Here is a 23,014-nt window from a genome sequence, read left to right on the forward strand (position 1 = left end):
GACTTGGAAAGTCACTTAACCTCTCTGGGTTAGTTTCTGTGGCTGTAAGTCGGAGCTAGACGTAAAGCACGAGCAGGACTGGGCCCAGGGTAAGTCCTCATTAGCTAGTACTATTATGCTTATGTAATTTTTTTTTCCTGGACAAACACACAAAATGTTAGCAGGGGCTAGTTTGGGTATTGAGGGTGGGGTGGGGGTGTGGGAGATAAAACTTCCTTTTTATTTCCTACCTTTATGGACAGTTCAAAATTTTTATAGAGGCATTTTTACTTTTATTTCAATATCAGTTAAGCACACACACACATACCCTACAAAGGAGGCAGCTGTTTCTGTCTGGAGTAAAGTAGGAGCTGGGAAAGTTAACTGAGGAGGTTATAAGGGATCATCCAGGGCAGCCTGGTGGCTCAGTGGGTTTAGTGCTGCTTTCAGCCCAGGGTGTAATCCTGGAGTCATGGGATCGAGTCCCATGTTGGGCTCCCTGCGTGGAGCCTGCTTCTCCCTCTGCCTGTGTCTCTGCCTCTCTCTGTCTCTCTCTGTGTCTCACGAATAAATAAATAAAATCTCTCTAAAAAAAAAAAAAAAAAAAAGGATCATCCAGACAAAGAAAAGGGATAGGGCTGGTAACTCTGGGTGGAAGCACCAGCCTGTGCAAATGTCCTGAGGCAGGAAAGCTGATTGATAAGTGAGTAGTGCAGGGTCAGATTGTAGAGCCTCAGAGGAGCGGAGGGTCCTTAGAAAGGGCTTATGTGGGCCCAGACCTTGTGCATTCAGACTCATGCATGTTCTCAGGTGATAAAGAACAGGTGATCTATATTTTTTTTTTGCTGGGTATGAGATTGCAACATTTCTGTTTCCCAGATTAGAAAACAGAGATGCAGCGACATGAAGTGACTTGCCCAAGGCCACACTCCACGGTAGGAGCACAGATGACCTCTTAACTTCTGGTGTCCTCTTGGTCGGCTACATAGGACCTGCTTTGTCGGTTCCAGCACATCGTGTCTCCGTGTAATGTTTGGGAGACTGAGGCTCCCACTTGGCCACCGGCTCGAGGAGGGCAGGTGCCTCAGTGCTCAGGACAGTTTCTGGTACATGCTAGGTACGCAGTCAATGTTAGTTGACTGCCTAAATAAGTGAGGTCGCGTGGGAAGCAAGGGACAGCTGGAGTGGGAACCCAGGTCTCTGGACCCCCAGCCTGCGCTCCACCCCTCACACCAGGGAAGCCAGACTCTTGGGGCCAGGGTGAAGCCTGAGTGTTGTCATTGGTTGAATTGTTTCCCTTCACCTCCTCAAAAAAAAAAAAAAAGGGGGGGGGGGAGCTATAGGGGAATCCTAACCCCTGGGTACCAGGCTATGTGGAAATCAGGGTCTTTGGAGATGTAATCAAATTAAGATGAAGTCATTCTGGATTGGGTGAGGCCGTATTGGACTAGGATGGGCCCCAAACCCCATGCCCGGTGTCGTCATAAGGCGAGAGAGATTTGAAGGCCCGGGGGGTGCACAGGGATGAATTCCATGCGAGGCTGGAGGCAGATGTCGTAGCTGCACTGCCAGAAGCCACAGAGGGCCAGGGCTTGTTGGCCACCGCCAGAGGCTAGCAGAAGCAAAGATTCTTCCTTAGAGCCTTGGAGGGACAAAGCCCTGCTGACACCTTGATTTCAGACTTCTGGCCTCCCAAACTATACGAGAGAACGAGAGAATAAATTTCTGTGGTTTTAAAACCACCTGGTTAGGGCAGCCCGGGTGGCTCAGTGGTTTAGCACCGCCTTCAGCCCAGGGCGTGATCCTGGAGACCCGGGATCAAGTCCCACATCGGGCACCCTGCATGGAGACTGCTTCTCCCTCTGCCTGTGTGTCTGTCTCTCTCTCTATGTCTCTCATGAATAAATAAATAAAATCTTTAAAAGACAAACAAAAAACCACCTGGTTAGTGATCCTTTGTTCCAGCGTCCCGGATGCTTGTGCGGGCATTGCAGGACAACGGCACGGACCCGGAGAGCAGGGCCTGGGTCTTGTGATCTGGATCGCCCTCCCTGAGTGATGGGCTGCACGCACGTAGAGGAGGGCATCCTGGGCACAGGCGTTGGACGTCCTGCATCGTGGGATTTCCATCCCTAGCACAGACCTCGCTCCACACTAGTGGAACTGCCCCGACATGAGGAAACTGGAGGCGATTCTGGACGGTGGTGGGATCAGGGTATTTTCCTGGGGGGCCAGGGGGGAGTGGAAGAGGCCGACCCACGGGGGCTGCGGGTGTGGTCTCAGCCGAGACACAGCAGGTGTCCAGCCTCACTGGTTTGCCCTGCTTCTCAGAAACCCCTCGGGCTGCGAGCTCGTTCCTCCGGGCATCCCCGAGGGCCCTGTGGTGCCCTGTGGTGCCCTGTGGTACAAAGAGGTGGTCTGGCTCAGCCCTTTCACGAAGACCAGAGGAGGTGGTGCAGGGACTGGGCCGCGCAGCTGGTGGCTGACGGCCAGCCAAGAGCAGAGCCTCAGACGTCGCCAGCTGGACGAATGTTCCGGTCGCCCTGCCCGCCCCGGGGCTCTGGGCCAGCCCCCCCTCCGCGGGACCTCTTCTTTCCCCACCAGGCCAAGAGGTGCTGGCAGGGGTGGAGCATCCAGCGGGCGATATAGCACCTCGCTTTTGCAGGGATGGGTCATCTTTCCAAACCTCTGCCTCTGGGGCCTGGGGCAGGCGACCTCCTATCTCTGAGCCTTGGCGTCCTCTTCTGCGCAATGAGGACAGTACCAGCAGCACCTGCCTGGCAGGGCTGTGGGGTTCAGGTGTGTAGCTGCCAGAAGGCAGCTTCTCAGGGCTGGGGGTCTGCTGCTGTTCCCGTCCTACTCCTGACCCCCAGGCCGCATGGCACGGAGAAGCGGGGCCTCCTGGCTGCCATGGGTCGCCTGATGCCCGAGTTCTGCCGGTTTGCCTGGGAGGGTCTCCCCCCACCTCTGAGGTGGGCTCTGCAGCCAGTTTGCAAATGGGTCATGTGTTGGGATTTCCCGAGGGAAAAGGGGACCCCAGTGGGAGTTGGCGGTGCCCTTCCATCCTCTGGGGGTGGCTGTGGAGAAGGGGGGCAGGCGAGTGGGGGTGATGTGGGCCCAGCAGAGCCTCCTGTTGCCCCGAGGGACCTTAATATGGTGACTGGCTTCTCTGCTTCCCTGTGTCTCACCAGGTGCTCCTTGGGGATCTCGCAGGACTGGCCGGGTCCCTTGAGTTGCCATCCCTCAGGGGAGCTCCTGGGAGCGGGTCCAGTGGGTGGGGGGTGGAGTGGACCTCTGCTCCCTCCACGGGCCTCTCTCTACCTTCCTCGAGGCGACGCCCGGCTGGAGAAGGGCGTAGCTCAGGTCACACAACATGGGGCTGAGGAGCTGGCCTGGCAGCTGGGAGCACCTCTGGCCACCCGCACCCCCACCCCCACCCCCACCCCACCAGCTGGCTGTGCAAGCTCAGGCGTAGCACCTCACCCTTCTGAGCTTCAGTCTCCTCACTCAGAAATAAGGGGCTTGGACTCCTGCTCCAAGGAACCATGAACATTCTCTTCCTCTTCATCAGGAAGGCGAGATGGAGTCTCTCATTCAGAGCCGTTGCCATTACCACCACGTGTGGGTTGGCCTAGAATGCCACCTTCCCTTTGCTCTGGGAGGGCTTGCTTCAGGTGTGTCTTCTTCCTCCAGGAAGACCACCTTCCTGGCCAGGTTGGGGCTTCTCCTCTGGGTACCCATAACCCCGGGGCTCTCCTCTGTCCAAAGCATGCATCTCTCTGCAGGAGGACCGGCTTGGGCCGCGCTGGGAGCATCCTGGGCACAGGCGTTGGGCGTCCTGCATCATGGGATTTCCATCCCTGGCACAGACCTCCCACACTAGTGGAACTGCCCCGACATGAGGCAACTGGAGGCAATTCTGGACGGTGGTGGGATCAGGGTATTTTCCTGGGGGGTCAGGGGGGAGTGGAAGACCCTGCTCTCTGGCTCTGCGAGGCCCCTCCTTGAAGAATCGTTGGATGACAGAGCAGGGTGGGTGTCCAGGAGAAGGGGGACCGGCTGCTCCCTGTCTGAGTGGTGAGACTTAACTTGCGTTCCCCAGCCTGGTTTTGTCTGTGTGTCTTGCCGGAGGCCTGGGGATGCCCTGCCGTGTCCTGCTCTGTGTTCTGGGCCCAGGGGAGCGTGGCCCGCCCAGGCTGGGGCAGCAGGCACGTCCTCCCTGATCCTCCCTTTCATTCGGGCCTCTGTGAACATGCTGCCCTGCGCCCTTGGCCCTCCACGCTCAAAGCTTCACAGAAGCAGCTCAGCAGGAGCAGGAGCTGCTCTGACCCCTCTAGTCTCTTAAACTCTCGTAAAGGAGAAACACTATGACGGGACTGTCTTCTGTCAGATTTACATTTTTTTTAAATGCCAACTACTGCTCCACGGGTTTCAAAATGAGAAACCCAGGCTCCACGGTGAGGATCAAGGGCAGGGAGCAACTCGAGTGCCCACTTCTTTCCCCACTCCCTGCTCTGGGCTGAGGGCCACTGCCTGCCCAGCTGCCCAGGGACAGTAGCCACAGGGCCAGCCTGGGGAATGCTCATGTCCCCCCTCCCCACCTGCTCTGGCTCCCCCATAGTCCTTGTCCCACTCCCCAACTCTCCAGGCCCTGGATCCTGGGGGGCCTGCCTCCTGCCTAGCATCCCTCCCCTCTCCTAGCTCCTGACAGTGTCTCTACCCAGCATCCTTCCCTGGCCGAGCTGGGAGTATTGCTCTGCCCCACCCTCAGAGGCCATCTCTGGAGCCCCCGGTAGCACAAATACAAAGACTTGGAGCCTGACGGATCTGGATGTTAAAGCTTCACTTTCTAACTGCTGTTACCTTTGGAAATTGGGCAACTCACTAACCCTCCCTGGGCCACAGGTTCCCCCTCTGGACTGTAGGGATAGAAGCATCCATCTCAGAGAATGTCTGGAGGGAAGAGGGGTTTAGCATGTGTGACTTGCCTTGTGGGGATTCCAAGGGCAGTTCTGCTCCAAGCCTGGCCTAGGACCAGCACCATCCCCATACTATTGATTATAGAAATTGAGAGGAAGAATTAGAAATTTGCACAGCATTGTGGCATTACCCTGACATTTTAACTGGTTTTATAAAAGTATTTTTAACAGACTAGAAAATGAATTAATTGGAAATGAAAACTGTGGTGTTTTCACACTGAGAGTTTGAGAAGTTTTGTCTCAGAATGGAAGAAATCTCAAGAAACAATGTCTATTTTTATTTATTTGTTTGTCCATTCATCCTTCCATCCTTCTGTCCATGCATGCCTCCATTCACCCTTGCAACTATCCATCCATCAACCATCCATCCATCCATTCATCCAATCATCCAATCATCCATCCATCCAATCATCCATCCATCCATCCATCCATCCATCCATCCATCCATCCATCCATCATGAATTAAGCCCTTCCTATGATGATCAGAAGAGGTAAATTGGCTCCTGGCTATGACTCCTCATTTATTGAATCTCTTTAGGGCAAGAGAGAGAGGTGGATATATCCCCTGAATTCCTTCAGGGGGTGGGTAGAGGCAAGTTTGCTTAACAAAGCTCAGGTGATTAGACTCACATTATCTTTTATTTGGGGGTGAGTGGGGTGGGCCAGGAGAAGCCCCCACCTCAATTCCTATCACTTGGCCTGGCTTGGCATTTGCCTTCTTTTGTGATAGGAAAACCTGGGTAGGACTTAACTTTAAAGTCTGTCCTTCATCTTCTCAAAAGTCAAAGTCAGGAGTTTGCTCCCTCCCCCTCACCAGCACCCCCCAGCCTAATTTCCTTTTATTATGGAAACTGGGAAAATGACAAGTAATTGCTTGAAGATGCTAGAAAGATTGCATTTTGTTTTGTAACTATCAGCTTGAAAATAATGTTTAAGAGATTATGAATGGGTGATTAACTATTTTTTCCATTACTTCCCTCTCGAAATCAAAACCACAACAATTGTGATATGCACAGTAAAATGGAGGCCCTCGTCTCTAAAACCAGGCGAGATGAGGAGCAGGGGTCCCTTCTGGGGAGAAATCTTAGCTCTCAGGCCTTGGAGAAGACTGGGCCGGGAGAGGTGCTGCACAGAGACAGACCTGGTCTCCTCATGCCAGCTTCTCTGCATCGCCCCCTCCCTCCTCACTCCTTAGATCAACAGCAGTGATGGGGTCTGCAGTCAAATTTGCTATTTACTGCCTTTCCTGAGTCAGTTTGTTTTGGGTAAAAACAGTCTCTGATGTGGCTCTATTGCGCCATTTCAGCGGGTGTTTATCATTTAAAAGGAACAATTTTAATACCTACATTTGCCTTACAGTATGAGCCATAAATGTGATTTAGACTTCCCTTTATAATAGACTCTCACAAGCGGTTGCCTAGACTCCAGAAAACCATTCCTCCAAGTGGTGGCCATGAAAATGAACAGGCTTTTTCCTTCTTTTACGGAAGTTTCCCTTTTTAATACCTCTCGAAATTATTGAACGAAAGCTGGGTAAATGGGCTGATTTGTGCGTCTTCCTTGCTGGAAATCTGGAGCTCCGGCAGTGCCCTGGGAGAGAGCGCTTCTGTGGTGGGGCTGCTGCACTGGTGTCCGGGGGCTGTTTGTGCTCCCCTCTGCGTCTTGCCTTCTGGGCCCAGACTTCCTGTCTGCAGCAGATTGGTGGTGTTGACGATAATATGGATCCCTTACATCAGTGCCACTAAGAGTGAGGTTTGTGGGCTGACGGCATCGGTGCACCTGAGAGCTTGCTAGAAATGCAGATTCCCTGGCTCCGTCCAGACATACTGACTTGGAATCTCTAGGGGGGTGAGGGCCCAGCACTCTGTTTTACTAGCCCTTCCAGATGGTTCTGATGTGTGCTGAAGTTTGAGAAGCTCTGTCTCCTCAGGAGTGGAGCCCGGGACCCCCCTCTCATGCTCAGGGTAAGCCGCTAAAACAATTCATGGGCTCCCCTTAGCCCAACGGAGATGTACCAGAAGCTGAAGGTCCACCGTGTGCCTAGGACCCAAACTGGATTAAGGCAAAAATAGCAAGTGTAGTCTTGGACACCACAAACCAACGGGGGATGTTGACAGACTGGGGTCTGTGTCCTGAGATGACAAGGAGGATGGTGACAAGTGTTGAACTGAGATGTTGTCCTGTTCCTTCAGAAGGACCCACTAGATACCCACTGGTGTCTGAGACCCTCTGGCACACCGCACCACCTTGGGTGTGGGCATGAGCATGTGCGGCCTAGGGAGAAGGAGAAGCTGCATGGGAGCAGCGGAGACCTGGGGACCATCTTCCCGTTACTGGAGGGCTGGACCGTGGAGACTGGAGTTGACATTTCCGCAGTTTCAGAGCTGTCCCCACCTGACCCCTGGGGGGAAGAAGGCATGTGGGAGAGCGAGAGCTCCTTCCCCAGAGGCATCATGCAGGTGCAAGTGGAGAATGGAGATTCTGCTTGCCATCCAGGGTGCTCCTCCACCCGGAGGGGTCCCTTTCCATCCCAGTATTCCAGGACTTGTGCCTTTTGTTGCAGCCACAGCTGACCTTTCTGTGGCCCTCCTTCCGCAGTGTGGGAAGACCATAACCTTGTGACTGAGGAAAGCCCTCCTGCATGGAGATGCTACTTCCTGCTGAGAAATGCCTCCATTTGGGGGAAAAATGGGATTAATTTTTAGCGGAAGCAGCAGTGGCTGATCACGCAGTTTTCAAATTGTTGACTATGATATTAAGTAAAAGGCAGACTCCTGTCCAATGGATGTTATTAAAATTAACTGTTTTAGCACTACATTTAGAATCAAAACCAATCTGTCACTCCTAAATTGGTTTCTTTCAACTGCTATTTGCGGGTAAAATGAACAGTTTTAACAATTACATCTCCAGTGCAAATCATAAACTTGATTTACAGGAAAACACTTAATTTACTGCATTTGACTATGCACCGGAGCTGCCAATTATCTGACTGTAAATTTCCCTGCTTGGTTATTTGCTTCTTAAACAGCAGCCTTGGTGCCCTTGCCTCACTTACCTGTGGGCCCAAGGCTCTCGACCTGGTGCCGTCCATCCTGATTTGGGGTTTTGTCTGTGATGAGCTAGGTGCATCGCAGGAGACAGGGCCCTACACAGAGCAGGGTCTCTGAGGACCCCCTGTTCTGTGCTCTGTTTCATGTTATAAAATCCTGAGCGGGGTATCACCACTATTTAATGCAATCCAGGCTAGGCATTACGGAGGGGACATCACCGTGTGTTTGAACGAGGAGCTGTAGGTGTGCAGTGGCGGCTGCATCTCCCACAGTTCCTGCCCTCAACGAGTTCACAGTCTAACAGGAAAGATGTGTGCTGGATGACACCTCTTTGTAATATAATAAATCATCCCCTTAATTGTTGGCTGTTAATGAGCTAAAGTGCTGGGACCCACTGAGTGGCAATAATTCTGCTCGGTGGCCTTGAGGTAGGAAAGATTACATGCAGGAGCTTTGTTGAGGTTCCATTTGAACTGAGTCTGGAAGGTAAAAGGTTTTGCAGGTAGAGGAGAGGGCATCCCAGGTCCAGGGAATAGCATCGGCCAGCTCCTGTTGAGGTGGAAGACCAGGGTGCTTTCAGGGAGGGGCTGTGTGGTCTGGCTGAACAGGAGGGGAAGGGGCAGCAAAAGTGCGTGGGTGACATGACCCTTTGGAAAAGTAGGTTGGGGCCAGGACTCACCTTTCAAGGCGTTTAGAGTCTCTCTGGTTCCCAGGTGAACCCCTTTTCTAGCTAAGCACGTGGAAGTCCACAGCCCTGAAGCAATTCTTGTGAAGTCGGGAGGGATTCTGAATGTCGAGAAGTTATAGGATGGAGGAGGGTTTCCTGGTATTTTGAGAAGTCAGGAAGCATATGCAAACCATATGCAAATTAGATGCCAGCCAGCACCTGCTCTGTGCTGTGCTTCAGAGGCTTTCTGCTGCAGGGAAGGTCCTGTGTGTCTTAACAAAGGTGAGAGAGACGTCTCCTGGTAGCCTGGGCTGAGCTGCGGGGACACATATGAGGCCGCTTAACAGGAAAACTGCCCCGAGACTCCCCGCCAGGGGCCTTTCTGTTGGAGGGAGTGTCCCACCAGGAGAGGGAAGCACGTAGGGCCTCAAAAGGTGGGAGGAAGCCCCCCAAGATTGCCACCTGCGGGGAGCCCAGGCCTTAGGATTTGGAGGATTTGCACGGGTTGGGATTCTCATCCCTCCTGCACACCCTTCCTCTGTGCAGTGTCCCCTCAGGAAGGGCCCAGTGGGACTTAGCCTCATCCAGAACTAATGTCCTAATGTTTGAGGGTCTGTGGTTTTCTGCTGATGGTTCAGCTCTGACCCCACTTAAGCCCCAGAGTGGTGATTACTGACTTGGTGGTGGTGAGGCTGAGTCTCCTCACAGGGGACTTGGGGCTCAGCCGCCTGCCCCGCTACCCCTGAGCTGTGCTGGGGAGCTGCCGTGGGGGCGGTCCTGGACCCACTGAGCACAATGAGTCGGAGCTGGGGGCATGACTCCAGGGCACTGTCTATCCAAAGGTCTGTGTTTCCTTAGGGGTTGTCTTTGCCTTACACGACGTGGGGGGTGGAGGTCAGTGCCTGGCCCCAGGAAGCTTCCAGAGGGCTGACTCTTCCCACAGTGCCGTGTGACCTTGGACAAGTCCCCTCAACAGTGTTCCTTGTACCTCAGAACCAGCCCAGATATTCCATGTGAGAAGCCCTCCCTGTTGAGGGTCATCCCATCCTGACCCAGGGGCTGCTGGACAAGCATTTTGGAGGGCTGGGGGAGGCATGGGCGTCCCAGCCTCCAGAGCAAGAGCGCAGCCTCAGGTCTCTGCTGTCCTCTAGAGGGGGGATGGCCAGGGCTTGTGGCGAGGCCCCGAGGGGCCCCAGGGGATGGCTCACAGCTTGCTCTGCATGTCCTGGTGGCCCACCCCTCTGTCTCCTTCCTCAGGTGTCCCTGTCCCTGTCTCTCCGTCTCTCCCCGACCCCCTCCCTATCTGTTTTCCTGGTGTGGCATGCCCAACTCGTCCTCCAGGTCTGGTTCTTTCTGTGCTCAGTGTCTTGAATTGTCTGCGCCCCAGGTCCTCCTCCCTGGGCTCCTGCCTGCCTTGTCTGGCTCCCTGCGGGGCTGCTCTCCCTCCATCTTCCTCTCCTTGTCTGGGGCTGGGAGTCGGCTTCCGTCTCGCCTTCTCCAGGTTCCTCTCTGTCTCAGCACCTCCTCTTTCCCCATCTGCATTCACTCCCCACCCTCCTCTCCCCGGCTCCCCCCACGCAGCTCCCTGCGGCCCTGAGCACCTTGGGGGAAACTGAGGAAGGGTCTCCTCTGAGGGCAGGAAGGGCACAAGGGGACAGGGCCGGGAGTAGCCGGCCTTCAGCAGGTGGCACTGTTGGGCGACTTTTGCTTGTGAAACCTTTTAATACTGAAAAAACACACTGGAATCTATTGGCATTTGAGAGGCTTCTTTCTTCCTTTTTTTTTTTTTTTTTTTTTAAATAAAAATAATGACTCTCATTTCCCGGGCATCATTAAACAAGGTGCAGTGTGTGTGTGTGTGTGTGTGTGTGTGTGTTATGAGGATGTATGAATGCAGATCTCTGCACATGAGTCTGTGAGGCCAGCAGTATAGGTGTGTGTGTGTGTGTGTGTGTGTGTGTGTGTGTGTGTGGGATGCCTGTGTCTATGTGTAAGAACGATGTAACGTGCGCCTGGGGGAGTGTTTGCGTGCCACCGGGTGAACGTGGGGTTTCAGCTATGGACCAGTGTGTACCAGTGTCAGGTGTGCCTACACCTGTGCACCTGTCAGTTCCGACCCGCCGGTCTGTGCCTCTGCACGTGTGTAACTAACTGCATGTTTGTTGAACATGTAGAGGTAGGTTGTTGGGGGAGCACAGCGTAACGTAGTTGTGTGTTCATGCGTGCTCGCGGGCAGCAGCTTGGTACAGTGGACAAGAGGGAGTGCCTGGGAATCAGGGCCTCCAGGTTTATATTCTGTGTGACTTTACGGCCGTGTGATTTTGCCCTCGTCACTCACCATCCCTGAGCCTCAGATTCTTCACCTGAAAAGTGAGCCGATGGCACTGTCTTCCTCTCTGGGTGCCCGGGAGGATCACACAGGATCATCCATGTCTAGGGCCCGTCGTGGCCCAGGGCACGGTGGGCCCAGGAGGCACAGAGCCCCGAGGCGCCGGCGGGAGGGCTGCTAGGGCGCGGCTTCTGGGTCTCCTGGAGCCAGGGGCTTGCAGCGGCTCTCTTCCTGGGGCCCTGGGGGCTCAGGGCCAGGCCAGGCGCATCCTGGGGGCGTCGGACGTCTGAGCAGCACACGGTGTGGCTCTGCTGCACAGCCTGGGCCACAGTGAGCCCTGCGGTGGAAGTGGAACGGCAGGACGGGCAGAGGCCAGGAGGGACCTCAGAGGGTGGCGCCCTTCCTGCCCATGGGTGGGCCCCTGACTGCTCCGTCCAATGGAACGTGGCAAACCAGCACCCCCAGCTCCAGGAGTGGCCCGGCCCCTAACTAGTCCAGTCGCCCCACTTTCTGTGTCCTGGGAGCCAGCTGCCAGGTGACAAGTGCAACCAGCCTGAGCCCACCGTGCCGGGAGGGCCCCAGGGGAGGAGACGCTGCCCAGACAGAGGACCCTGAGGGGCCGGGCACGGGAGGCCGGTGGCCGTCCGTCGGGTGACTCCCAGCCCAGCTCGCGGCGTGAGCCCCCAAGCGCAGCCCGCCCAGCAGAGCCCAGTCGGCCCACAGGCCTGAAGCCACAGGAACACATCGCTGCAGCCCCTGCGCTGGGGCATGATTATCACACACCTGCAGGGTCAGAACAGATGCCCGGCTCCCACCTCTCTCGAGGCACGGGCATCAGGGCCACGAGCAGCTGAGGCGCCCGGCTCCCCTCTGCTCCGCCTTGGGCCCCAGCCAGGGGTCAGCCTGGGTTAGTGCCCTCACACGCTGGCCAAGAGTCCCTGCTGCTCGGTGAGGAGCCCCAGCGCCACCCTCATGGAGGAGAGCAGGTCACGTCAAGGAGCCTGGGGTGGGGATGGTGGAGCGGCATCTTCGAAAGTACACCTGCCGCAGCATCCTAATCACATGGGAAGACGACCAGCAAGGTCGAGAGCAGTTCTTTTCTACCATTTTCGATCCTCGCGAGCTCTTCTTCGGCAGGCCTCTCCTGGCTTCTCCGCTGGCTGTGCGGCCTTGGGTAGCTTCCTTGACTTCTCTGTGTCAGTTTGCATGTGTGAAATGGGATGGTCGTCGCAGAGCTTCCCCCCAAGGAGTCGTTAAGCATGAAGAATGTGGCCTGGCATGCATGCACGCGGGAAGATCTCAGATGTGTATTGTCGTCATCCTTCTCGTCCCCTCACCGATGAGGACACAGGCTCAGAGGCATGAAGAGACTCATCCAGGGCCACGCAGTTTGGAGGTGCCAGAGCCGGGCCTGGAGCACCTGCATGCTCCCTCTCAGGTCCGCACTCAGTTCCCCTGGAGGCTCTGTGTCATCAGGAGAAGGGGCTGAGGGGCTGGGGAGGCGGAAATGATGCAAGGATGAGAGGTTGGAGGGACGCGGTCGTCGCATCTCTGCATCTCAGTTCTATGGTTGGGACTCCCGGCCTCCTTTTGCTCTCCGCTGGCTTCATCCTTGGGATTTCTGTTCCAGTGGTACCGCTCTGACTCCTGCTCCTGCTCCTGCGGGAGCTCCAGACACCTCCCAGCTGCCCTGCAAAGGCTGCCACCCCATTCTGCAGGAGAGGAAACTGAGGCTCAGGGGAGGTCACCTGGCCCGTCGAGCTCCCAGAGGGCCGTGTGGCTGCCATGGTTTCTCCCCTGTGGCTGCCCACCCCCTGCTGGGTCTACACATCCCACACATCATACCTTCTCTTTCACAAAATCACTTTTCAACATGCCTCCCCCCCCGCCCCCCTGCCATTTGGAATACTCTTCAAGAAACGTAGCCTCAGGAGTGAAGTCCCAATCTCTGCTCTTGTCGTTCAAAGCTAGGGCTTCATTGTGGGATCTCAATCCCATTTTCAGGTTTATCTCCTTTGAATCCCAGAGAGTCCTTCTCCTTAGCATTCTCGGGGGTCCACAGGACTGGTGGCCTCAGGCCTCCCTGCTTCTGCACTTAGTCCTCTGGGGAGACCCCTCCCCCCGCCCTGGGCATGCTCTGATGGCCATGCCTCCCCTCTGCCAGTGGGTTAGATGCAGTGTTAGCTGCCTCTTTGTGCACCTGTCTGGAGCCCTGAACTAAACAGATGCTCTTCAAGGGCCCAAGTGTCCTCAAGGTCCCCTGATCCTCCCCTGGGCTGGGCGTGGGTGCATGCATGCCCCGTGGGTCCTCACGGCTGGACAGGGCACCAGGGATGGTTGAGTGGGGGGAAGGCCCTTTTGTATCTTGCGACCAGCGGGGTGGCTGGAGTGACCCCTAGGTGGGGGGTGGGAGGAGAGTAGACGACACCACTGCTCCGTGCCTCTGCCCCTGTGTTCACTTTGATTCGGACCTGGAACCAGTACTTCTTTCTTAACTCCCTCTGGGGGGCAGGGGGCGAGGGGAAACAGTAGGAGCTGGCCTCTGTAGGAGCAGCAGAGGTCCCAGCCGGGCTCGGGAAATATTTTTCCACGAAGTGAAGCCTGTGGGCCGTTTGACAGATGCGATTTCAGGGAACAGCCTTAGATCTAAGGGTCTTCTCTGCCGTCCCGAAGGACTTCTAGGGGTGACTGTGTTCCTCCCAGGCGGTGGAAGAGAGACGATCTCTTTGGGAATTTTCCATCCCTGATTTCTGGGCTGCCCGGGGCCCTAGGCAGGAGATGAAATCATGGGCCACGGACTGAGGGTGGGTGAGGAGAGCTCCCCGGAGCCGGGGCGTGTCCTGCCCAGGTGAAGGGAGGCTGCTGGGCCCAGCCAGCTCCAATGGCCGTGGGAGCCACCCAGGCCTCCCCCACCCCAACTCACACGCCACAGTTATTTTTAGCACCGGGATGTGCAGAACATGCTACGGAGAAATAGAGTGGAAAATCTGACACTCAGAGCCCTGCTTTGAGGGCGACACAGCTCCTCCAGCCCGGTGCCGCTCACGTGCCTCATTTGCCCCTTTCACGTTTCCACGTGCAGCCTGACTTTGAATTCCAGTGGGGCCCCGGAGCTGACCCAGAGCATCCCCGCCAGGGCCTGCGGTCCTGGGACTCAGCTGGTGGGGGTGACTTCTGCTCAGACTCCTCCTGTGAGCTGCACACAAGCAGGGCGTTCGACACAAGACACGCCCGACTATCATCTCCCGGGCCTCCCAGCCGCAGGTGAAGGTGGTTTGGATTCTAGAATTCCCGTCGGCAGAGGACGACACAGGCCCAGAGAGGGTGTGCGTGCGTGGCTCGAGGTTGCACAGTCAGAGAATCACAGAGATGATCAGGAAAGCCAGCACCTCGGTCCTCGGATGGTCCCACCCAGGATGCGATGTCTAGGATGCCTGGAGTGGGAACCTCGAGTGGCTCGGGGGGGGGGGGGGGGGATGTGAGGAAAGAAACGGCAGGCGCAGACCCTCCTGGGAGGCGGAGGGGGGACAGCTTCCTATGGGGAGGGGGAAGGGGGCGGTGCAGCGGGCACTTAATTAAACATTACTTCAGGTTTTCTTTCTCTTATTACAAAAACGTGCATGCTCTTTGTAGAAAATTTAAAAAATGCAGATAAGCAAACAGAAGAAAATTAAAAACACCCCTAATCCCAGCCCTCAGAGATAAACCCTGTAAATAAACCCTGTAAATAAATAAACCTGTAAATAACCCTGTAAATAAACCCTGTAAATAAACCCTGTAAATATTTTGGTGTTTTGGTGGCTATATGGCTAGGCTCTCCCTTTTCCTTCTTTTAACACATTTTCATTTATTTAATTGCACACCAGGCACAGGGGAAGGCATTCTCGTCGGCAGGAGACAGACTGCGCTACGGTCCTGTGGGCCTCTCCCGCCAGCAGGGCCCCGGCTGCGGCTGTGACGTGCACCCCTCTTGATCCGAGGGCACACACGCATTTATATCTGTGCACGTGGGGATCCATGGGTGTATTGTTAGTGTGTTCGGATGTGTTTTTCTTCAGCAGAAACGGTATCACACAGTATGTATTGTTCTGTCCTTGGATTTTGTCACCTAACTATTAGTCTTGGGGTTTTCTCCACGTTGGTACTGATAGCTGTACGTCGTTCGTTCTTACTGCCGGGCGGTATTCCTGAGCGTGGATCTATCAGCGTTTATTTAGTCATTCCCCATGTGATGGGCTTTTAGATTGCTTCTGGATTTGCTTTTTTTTTTTTTTTTTTTTTTTGTGCAGCAGTATCGCAGTGCTGCCTTCAGTGACCTCGGACAGGCCTCTCCTGGGGTGATGGGGTGAGGACACTTTTCCCAGAGGAAAGCTGGTCAGTTTCTTTTCGCACACATTAAGAACATGGGGGCATTTTGCACCCATGACCCTGGGAATCTGCCTCTCCATTTCCCCATGTTCCTAAGGACACCACTGTGACGGCATTTCCCTGGCTCTGTTCTGGAAGGCACCGATGTCTCCAGAGCCACTAACGGGTGTGCCTCGGGAGGACAAAACCAGGGCAGGTGCACAGTCAAGGGCTTGGGGACTCACCCAGTGCACATCAGTACATCAACGGGCATCCCAAAGCGAAGAAATAAGCTTGTCTTCCATGAGCCGGGCTTTTTCTAGTTCAGATGAAACACAGAAATGACAGGGCTGCCCCTGCCTGCACGCCCGTGGCCCTGCCCCTTTAGCCCACTGCTGCTGCCCATCCCACCTGTTGGCACCTGCGTTTTGTTTCTCAGGGGCTCTCGCTGCAGGAGGCTGGTGGCAGACTGGAGGTGCCTGGGGGTCAACACTGGCGTCTCCGGCCTCCCACAGCCCTCGATCGAGGACTGAAGCAAGCTGGTACTTAGGTACCCCGGCTGCCTCCCCCGAGGGCAGGTGTTACACCCACCCTGGAGTTTACCCAGAGGATTCAGCCTCCCATCACCTCCCTCGGTAGCTGGTTTGAAAACTCAGCTAATACTGCCTGCCTTCCCGCGTGGCCTCCCCACTCGCCTGCTTCACCTTCCGCGCCTTTGCATATACCTGCATCTGAGTCCTGAGCCTGCTCCAGGGAGAACCGCAGCCAAGGCTCCGATCCATGATTACTTCTCAGTGGCTTCACGAGAAGGTCCTGAGTATTTCTTTCAACCGATCCTGCATTGTTGGACGTTGAAGGTTGCTTGCAATCTTTTGCTGGCACAAACAGTCCTGTGGTGGGCATCCCGAGTGCTCAAGACCCGTACACATTCCCGATTATTTCCTTAGGGACTATTCCTAGGCACAAATCCACCGTTTCAAAGGGTCTGCACTTTTTTTTTTTAAGGCTTTCATAAATATTCGCGACATGTGCATCCTCCCCTTTTCTTTTTCTGCCACCGCCTTCCCGCTGGCCCTTCCGGGCACAGAGTGGTCGGCCGTGGGTGTGCTCTGGTGATCCTGAGGCAGAGTGAGGCTCTCTTGGAGGGTCTGGGAAGGACAAACCAAAGGAAATGCCTGGCAGGATCTGGAAGACTACTGGATCTGCCCCTGGGAGTTCACAGAGAGGGGTCTGGAGCTTGGTGGTTAGGGGTGCTTCTCCCCAGGCTTGCATTCCAAACCCTCCTCATCCTGCGAGGCCTGTATGAACTCTTACCTTTTCCAGGAAGCCTGCCTTGATTTTCCCGGCCCTTGTGAGCCTCTTCTCAAGGCTGCCCATGATTCAGGACTAATTCTGTAGGGTCTATGCCGTCTCTGTGGATAGGAATTCTGTCTATAGGAGTCGACGTCATACACAGGACAGATTTACATACTCGGGGTTTAATACATGCTCATGGTGAGAGCTCTGGCTTGGGAGCCAGGGAACCTAGATGTGCTGCTGAGCCCTGTGGGGACCTGTGGGGCTCGGGGCAAAGACCCTGAGATGGTGTTGAGTGGAAATCAGCAAAACGTGGGTCCACTCCCTACCTTCCCAGCCTCCTGTTTGGCCCCCTTTCCCAGGAGTCTCTGTGCCAGGAGCCCCAGAAGCTGCGCGGTCTGCGTTTTGCACGGGGCTGTGAATATCAGCGTGCTTTACTTCTTATCCTTTGCAGGTGCAGGTTTCCGGAGACAAATATACCCTCCATTCCCAGCCCCTCGATCTGTCTAAACACAATTTGACATGCGTTGCTATTAGCTTAGCACCTTATCAAATAATGCGGCCTGATCGAGATAAAAGGTTTTACAACCCTTGCTGCCTTTGTTTCTGCCTGCATTCACCCGCCGAGACAGCTAATAATTACCACCAAAGACAAAGAGAAATCTATACGCTCAGCGTTGAGGTTCCCGTGTGCATGTTAAGCAGCAGCCTGAGGACAGAGCATGGGGAGGAGGCGGCCCCAAATGCAGCCCAGGCAGGCCCAGGCTGGGCCTTGCTCCTTGCCCGAGAAAACAGCCCCTGTGGATTCTGGGGCCTCAGGCCCCACGGGTTGCTGACGTGACCCTCGAGGTCTGATGTTGGGGGTGGAGAGAGAGGTGGCAGGCAGGCTCCAGAGCCCTGCCGTGGACACGGAAAGGCCTAGTTAGGTAAGCCGAGGGTGATGCTGGGAGCGAAGTGAAGGGAGAGGCGGGGGGGGGGGTTGGTGTAGAGAGCACGGCCCCCCCTTGGGATGCTGGGGACCTGGGTGTCTGTGCTGACTCCCCTACAGGGTCACGCTGGGAGCTTGGTTCTAGACCTCTGTGGGCCTCAGTCTCTGCATCCATGAACTGGACTCCTAAGGCAGTGTGCAGGCCATCTGGAGGCCTGGGTTCTAGAGCTCGGCTGCAGATAGGCTGCTCCGTGCTGTTTGGAGTCTCAGTTTCCCCACCTGGGATATAGGATTCTGATTGGGGTGATGGTTACAGGCGTTTTGGGGCTCTGTCCCAGGCAGCGGATGACTCAGCTGGTATCTCCCTAGACGTCTGTTCCATGACTAGGCCTATGTGGAACCCTGACTGTGGGGATGAAGAAGGAGGAGACGTAGCCTCTGAACCTTTTCCAGGAAGACAGTTTGCATCCCAGAACCAACAAACACAGAAAGTGAAATGAGAGCTGAGGGTGGTGGTTGGGGGGGGGAAGGGGGGCAGGGTCATCACTGCAAACTCAAGCAGTCTGAGAAGGCTTCCTGGAGGAGGACGGCATGACTGGTGCCAAGGCAGATTGGGTGGGGCCCCGAATGGGGCTGCATGCAGCAAAAGCAATGCTACAGACTAAATGTTTGTATTTCCCCAAAATTCTTATGTTGCACCCTCCTCCCCAGTGTGAAGGCATGAGGAGGAGGGGCCTTTGGGAGGTGATCTGGTCATGAGACCCCGGAGGGCTCCCTCGCCCCTTGCACCACGTGAGGATACAGAGAGAAGGTGGCCGTCCATGAGCCCGCAAGCCGCCTTCACTGGACATTGAATTCGCTGGTGCCTTGAGATCTTGAACTTCCAGCTTCCAGAACTGTAAGATATAAATACCTGTTTTTTTCTCTTTTTATAAGCCACCCGGTCTGTGATATTCTGTTACAGGAGCCTGAACGGACTGAGGCAGAAGGTGTGAGGATCCAGAACAAGGTGCGGTTCAGAGATGACGAGTCTCTGACAGAATGGATCGGATTCTAGCATCAGTGGGCACCGGCCACTTGCCAGGGGCCAACGGCTCCCAGTGGATCCCAGGATGGGGGGCTGCCTGGATTCCCTTCTTTCCGTGCCCTGGCCTGTGAACCAGTAAAACCCTGCTCTGTGGCATTTGCTGGTTTCCATGGCATAAACACTTCCGCTGTGGCTGCCTTTCGGCTCTGTGCACCGTTACGTCACTGACCGCGGAGCTCGGAAGAGATGCACAGCGAGCTCTTATGACGGGGATGAGCTCATCCCAGCCCACAAGTTGGAGCCCACGTTAAGCCCCAGAAGTCAGCTTGCAGACTCGCAGAGCATCAGGACTCAAGAGGCAAGGGACGGTAAGTAGCGCACGTGCCACCGCTGCCCCTGCCTGTGCCTGGTTCCTTCTCATTAGAGTGTCCCAAGAAGCCATCACCAGTCCACTGAGCTGGACTAACCACCGTTGATCTAGAGTAACCTCCTCCATGTACAGATGGGGAAACTGAGGCCTAGGTCGGACAGCAGTTTCTCCCAAGGCCACCTAAACAGTCTGGAAAAGCTGAGGCTGGAAGCCCAACGGCCTGCTTCTCAAGCCTGCCCCTCCTGCTCCCCGACACCATCATGTCCCTCTCTCTTCGAAGGCAGCAACAAGGGAAAACCGCCCTCAGGAAGGCAGCTCCGAGCCTGGGCTGGGCCTGTCTTCTCCCAGAGGCCTCCGCTTGGACAGCGACGAGTCCCGTCCTAATCACGGATTCTTGCAAGCACCCAGCTGCGGCAACCTGCTATTTTTGCTCTGCGCCCTTGCTTGGGGTCCGTATGTGTGAGCGTGTGTGTTCGTGCCTGTGGAGGCAGACTGAGACGTCTCCGCACACACAAACGGATGTGTTTTTATTCCCTATTAGCTGGTGACAAACTTGGAGCCCTCCCCAGGGAGCGGCGGTCCCTCCAGAGAGCCGCCTGTCTGTCTCCCAGATTTACAGCTGGAGCCAGGCACTGAGTCATGATTCATCCAGGGACTGGCCCCGGGCCAGCCTGCTTGTGGCCGTGAAGCGCCCGGTTTGCTCTTTTTCCTTCTCTTTCCTCTGCTTTTTCACGGAGCTGCACTTAGACACCGTCCCTCTGGGGAGCCCTTCCTGAGCCCAGACGCACTGTCTCCCATGCCTTGTGCTTGCTCCCTCTGCCTCAACTCCTGTCACCCTGCATTGGGCTTATTGGCATCATGCCTGTGTCCCTCCCTGGACTGAGTGCTCCCTGAAGACAGGACCGTGGCTTTCTTTTCGGAGAGGAGCCCTGGGTCGCGGTGGGAGGGACCCCAGCACCCCTCCCTTCTCCCCGCCTCTCTCGGCCGTCCCATTCATCGTTATCCTCACCTTCCCAGGATTCAGGGTCCAGGCTTGTCGGGCTGGGGAAGAGGCCCGGGGGCCTTGTGCATCTACCAGCTAGGCGTTTTGTTCTAGGCCACAGGAATAGACTCGGGCTGCTATAGGCGGGAAGGACAATTTGTGGAAAGGGTAGCAGGTATTCGCTGAATTGTAGGAAGTGCCAAGAACGGGGTTCAGGCAGTAGGCAGGGGGCCCAGGATCACAGCCCCTGGCCTGCCCTGGCCTGCCAGCCCCGGGGCGCTGGGCAGCTCTGTGGGCACGTTGGCCACGGCGCGCTGGGAAGCAGGATGTTTGTGCAGCTGCGGCGACAGAATGGAGACTCTGTGCCTTTGGTGCATGTGTCCCGGCCCAGATTCAAAATCCCCGGCAGCTGCTTCTAACCCATTGAGCCAGGTCACCGCTACCCCCCCACCCCCAACTCCAGGCCCCTAGGACAGGGTGTGGAAAGCACACAGGAGTCACCCCACTGGGGACAAGGGAGCTGAGCTGTGTGTCCGCCATTTCTGGGCTCTGGCAAAGGTCGGTCCCGGGGCCCCGTCAGCCCCCTGGCTCCCTGCCCCGCCCGGTGCACAGGCCCGACCACCCGGGAGTGGAGAAGCCGGGAGGCCTTGGCATGACTGGCAAGTGTGTGCAGGTGGCCTGCAGAGTGGGCTGGAGGTACTGCGGTGGGTGCTGACCGGTCTGTCAAGCCCCTCCCAGATGTCCCCACCTGGGGGAAGGGCTCAGGGCTGCAGATTCTAGGGGGCGTGCTACAGGGGTGTCCCCGAGGGGGTGAGGGTGGGCTCGGAGGCTCTGCTCCCCCGTTTTAGCTCCGGCTCTGCCCTGGTCACTACCTCTCCGTGTGGGAGCTTGTCGAACCCGCTCTGATACTGAATGTTGACGCTCGCTGGACCCAGGCCTCCTTTACCCGCGTCTACCTTCTTGTCCTTGTCAGGAGCCCGCCTCACCGTGGGTCCAGATTGGGGGACTAATCTGGAAACAGGACTTGGGGCTGGGCCGCCCACGCACGGGGGGTCATCAGACCCTCAGACGGTTAGCTCTGGGAGGAGCCTTAGCCATCCTTGCCCCATCCCCACGTGTGCAGATAGGGAGGTGGGGCCCCCTCCCTCAGCATCCCGAGTGACTTCTGAAAGGCATTCAGCATTGTGTTCCTGACTCCCCAGTTTTGCAAAGAGGGGTGATCCTGCACGGTGCTACCGGCCCAGCCCTACTGGGGAGCCCCCGATTCGCTGCTGGTTGTAAGCAGTTTCTGGGCTGTGCTCCAGGTGGGCTATCCTGGGGAGGGGGGCCTGAGCATGGGCGTCCAGAGCGCCCCCCCTCCGAGTGGAGCAGGGGGCCGTGGCTTCAGCTCCCTGGGAGGGAAGCTTCTCCACGGCCGGGGACTGCAGCCGGGGTGGGTATGGCCTGCCCATCTCCACGTCCACCCCACAGCATCCGTGGGGCACACGGTTGAGCCACCCGACTAGGAGCTCCGATCAGAAGGAGTCTTTGCAGGCGTGGGGGGTGCCCCGCCAGGGAGCTGAGACGTGGAGAGGTGCGTGAGGTGGGGCAGATGGACGGGGAGCCTGTGGGGCCCTCACTGGGAGGCGGCACACGCTCCTCTGGGCCAGGGGTAAGTTCTTGGGCACCGGCTCAGAAGAGGGGGCCGTGCTCAGTGTCACTGTCACAGCACTGCCTTTCCCACCTGCTGCTGCAGCCCTGCCCTGGCCCCTCCTTTGTCCTTCCTCCGCCGGAGAAGCTGCCCGCAGCCCCGGGGGCTCCCACACTGCAGGAGTCCTGCCTCTGTGGGGGGGCGGTGTCACCTCCATCCAGCCAGCATCGACCCCCCCTGCCAGCTGCCCTTCTCCTCGTGGGGCAGGAACGGAGCTGTGGCCCGGCCCGTGGGAAGGAAGCGGCCGTTCATTACTGAGCGCCAGCTGTGTACTTTGCACTGTGCCAGGCGCTCGCACGCCTTATTTCCTTTCACCCTTGCGGTGGTGGGATAATGCGGTCGTGTATCCTCGTTCCGAAGGTGACCGCCCGGAGGTGAGACACGCCTGTCCAGAGTGACACAGCCAGTGAGAGGCAGCACTGGGGACCCCCCCGCCCCCCCCCGCCCCCCCCCCCCCCCCCCCCCCCCCCGCCCTGGGTCTTTCTGTGTCTGTGATGCCCTCTGGCGGGAGAGAGTGCAGAGGCCAAGGGTAAGCCAGCCCCCCTCGAGGTGTCACTTTCCTGGGTGAGTCCGGGAAACCGTTTGTGAGCACGAAGAGCACGAAGGACGGACCAGACCCTGCATGTGTGTGGGAGAGTGGGGACCCCGTGATTCCCCATTTCCTGGGATGCATTCTCAGAAGCCAGGGAGGAACTCCTTCCTTCCTGAGGGCTGGGACCCACGTGGCAACCCTGCTTAGACCCCCGCCCCCCACTTCCTCCACTCCGAAACTGGAAGGGACCTTAGGGAGGTCCTTCTTATAGACCCATTTTACAGAGCAGAAAACTGCGGCTGGAATAGAGCCTTGCCTCAAATCCGCACCGCTCCCCCCCCCCCACCCCGGGGGATACAGCTAAGCTGTAGGTGGCTCTGCCTGTCCCCGAACAGCCCTCACAAGCCCGAAGGCCCAGGCACGGTTGAGGAGGGCTCTCTAGAAATTCTGCAGGCTGGTATTGAAACGGTAAATGTTAAATGATTCCTGGACTCCTGGGCCAGTGCTCCTCCTGTGGTTTCCCCTTACAGTCAGCAGGAAACACACAGGTTCTGAGGTCTCCATTGGCTTTGGAGAGTTTGGACATGCGGCTATAGAATTCTAGAATACTGAAGTCCCCGACGTGTGGAGATGGATGGGAACACTCCATTACCCACGGCACAGGTCCTCACTTGCCTCTGTTTGAACACTCCTGGTCACGGGGAGCTCACCCCTCCCCGCTGCTGGCAGGTCCAGGGGACAGCTTCTTCATTTCTCCTCAGAGTTAAGAGCTGTCATGTGGATTCAGGGCCACTCGGGCTCCTGCTGGCCACGGCTCCCCACATCTTGGTTGCCAGGG

At 56.6% G+C, this 23,014-nt stretch overlaps 1 protein-coding gene across 3 annotated transcripts in view; it reads left to right on the forward strand.

Annotated features, from left to right (window-relative positions):
• The window catches only part of RPS24 (ribosomal protein S24), a 402,261-nt gene that overhangs the window by 136,307 nt on the left and 242,940 nt on the right, over positions 1-23,014 (forward strand). The window contains exon 5 of one of the 3 annotated variants that reach the window (XM_077895171.1): positions 19,056-19,066. The exons of the other annotated variants lie outside the window; for them this stretch is intronic. Coding sequence (XP_077751297.1) covers positions 19,056-19,058 — 3 coding nt within the window. The 3' untranslated portion in view covers positions 19,059-19,066. Of the gene's footprint in view, positions 1-19,055; positions 19,067-23,014 lie in introns of those variants that run through there. 3 annotated transcript variants of the gene reach the window in all.

Source organism: Canis aureus, chromosome 4 (genome assembly GCF_053574225.1).
Source record: "Canis aureus isolate CA01 chromosome 4, VMU_Caureus_v.1.0, whole genome shotgun sequence".
NCBI classification, from domain to species: domain Eukaryota; kingdom Metazoa; phylum Chordata; class Mammalia; order Carnivora; family Canidae; genus Canis; species Canis aureus.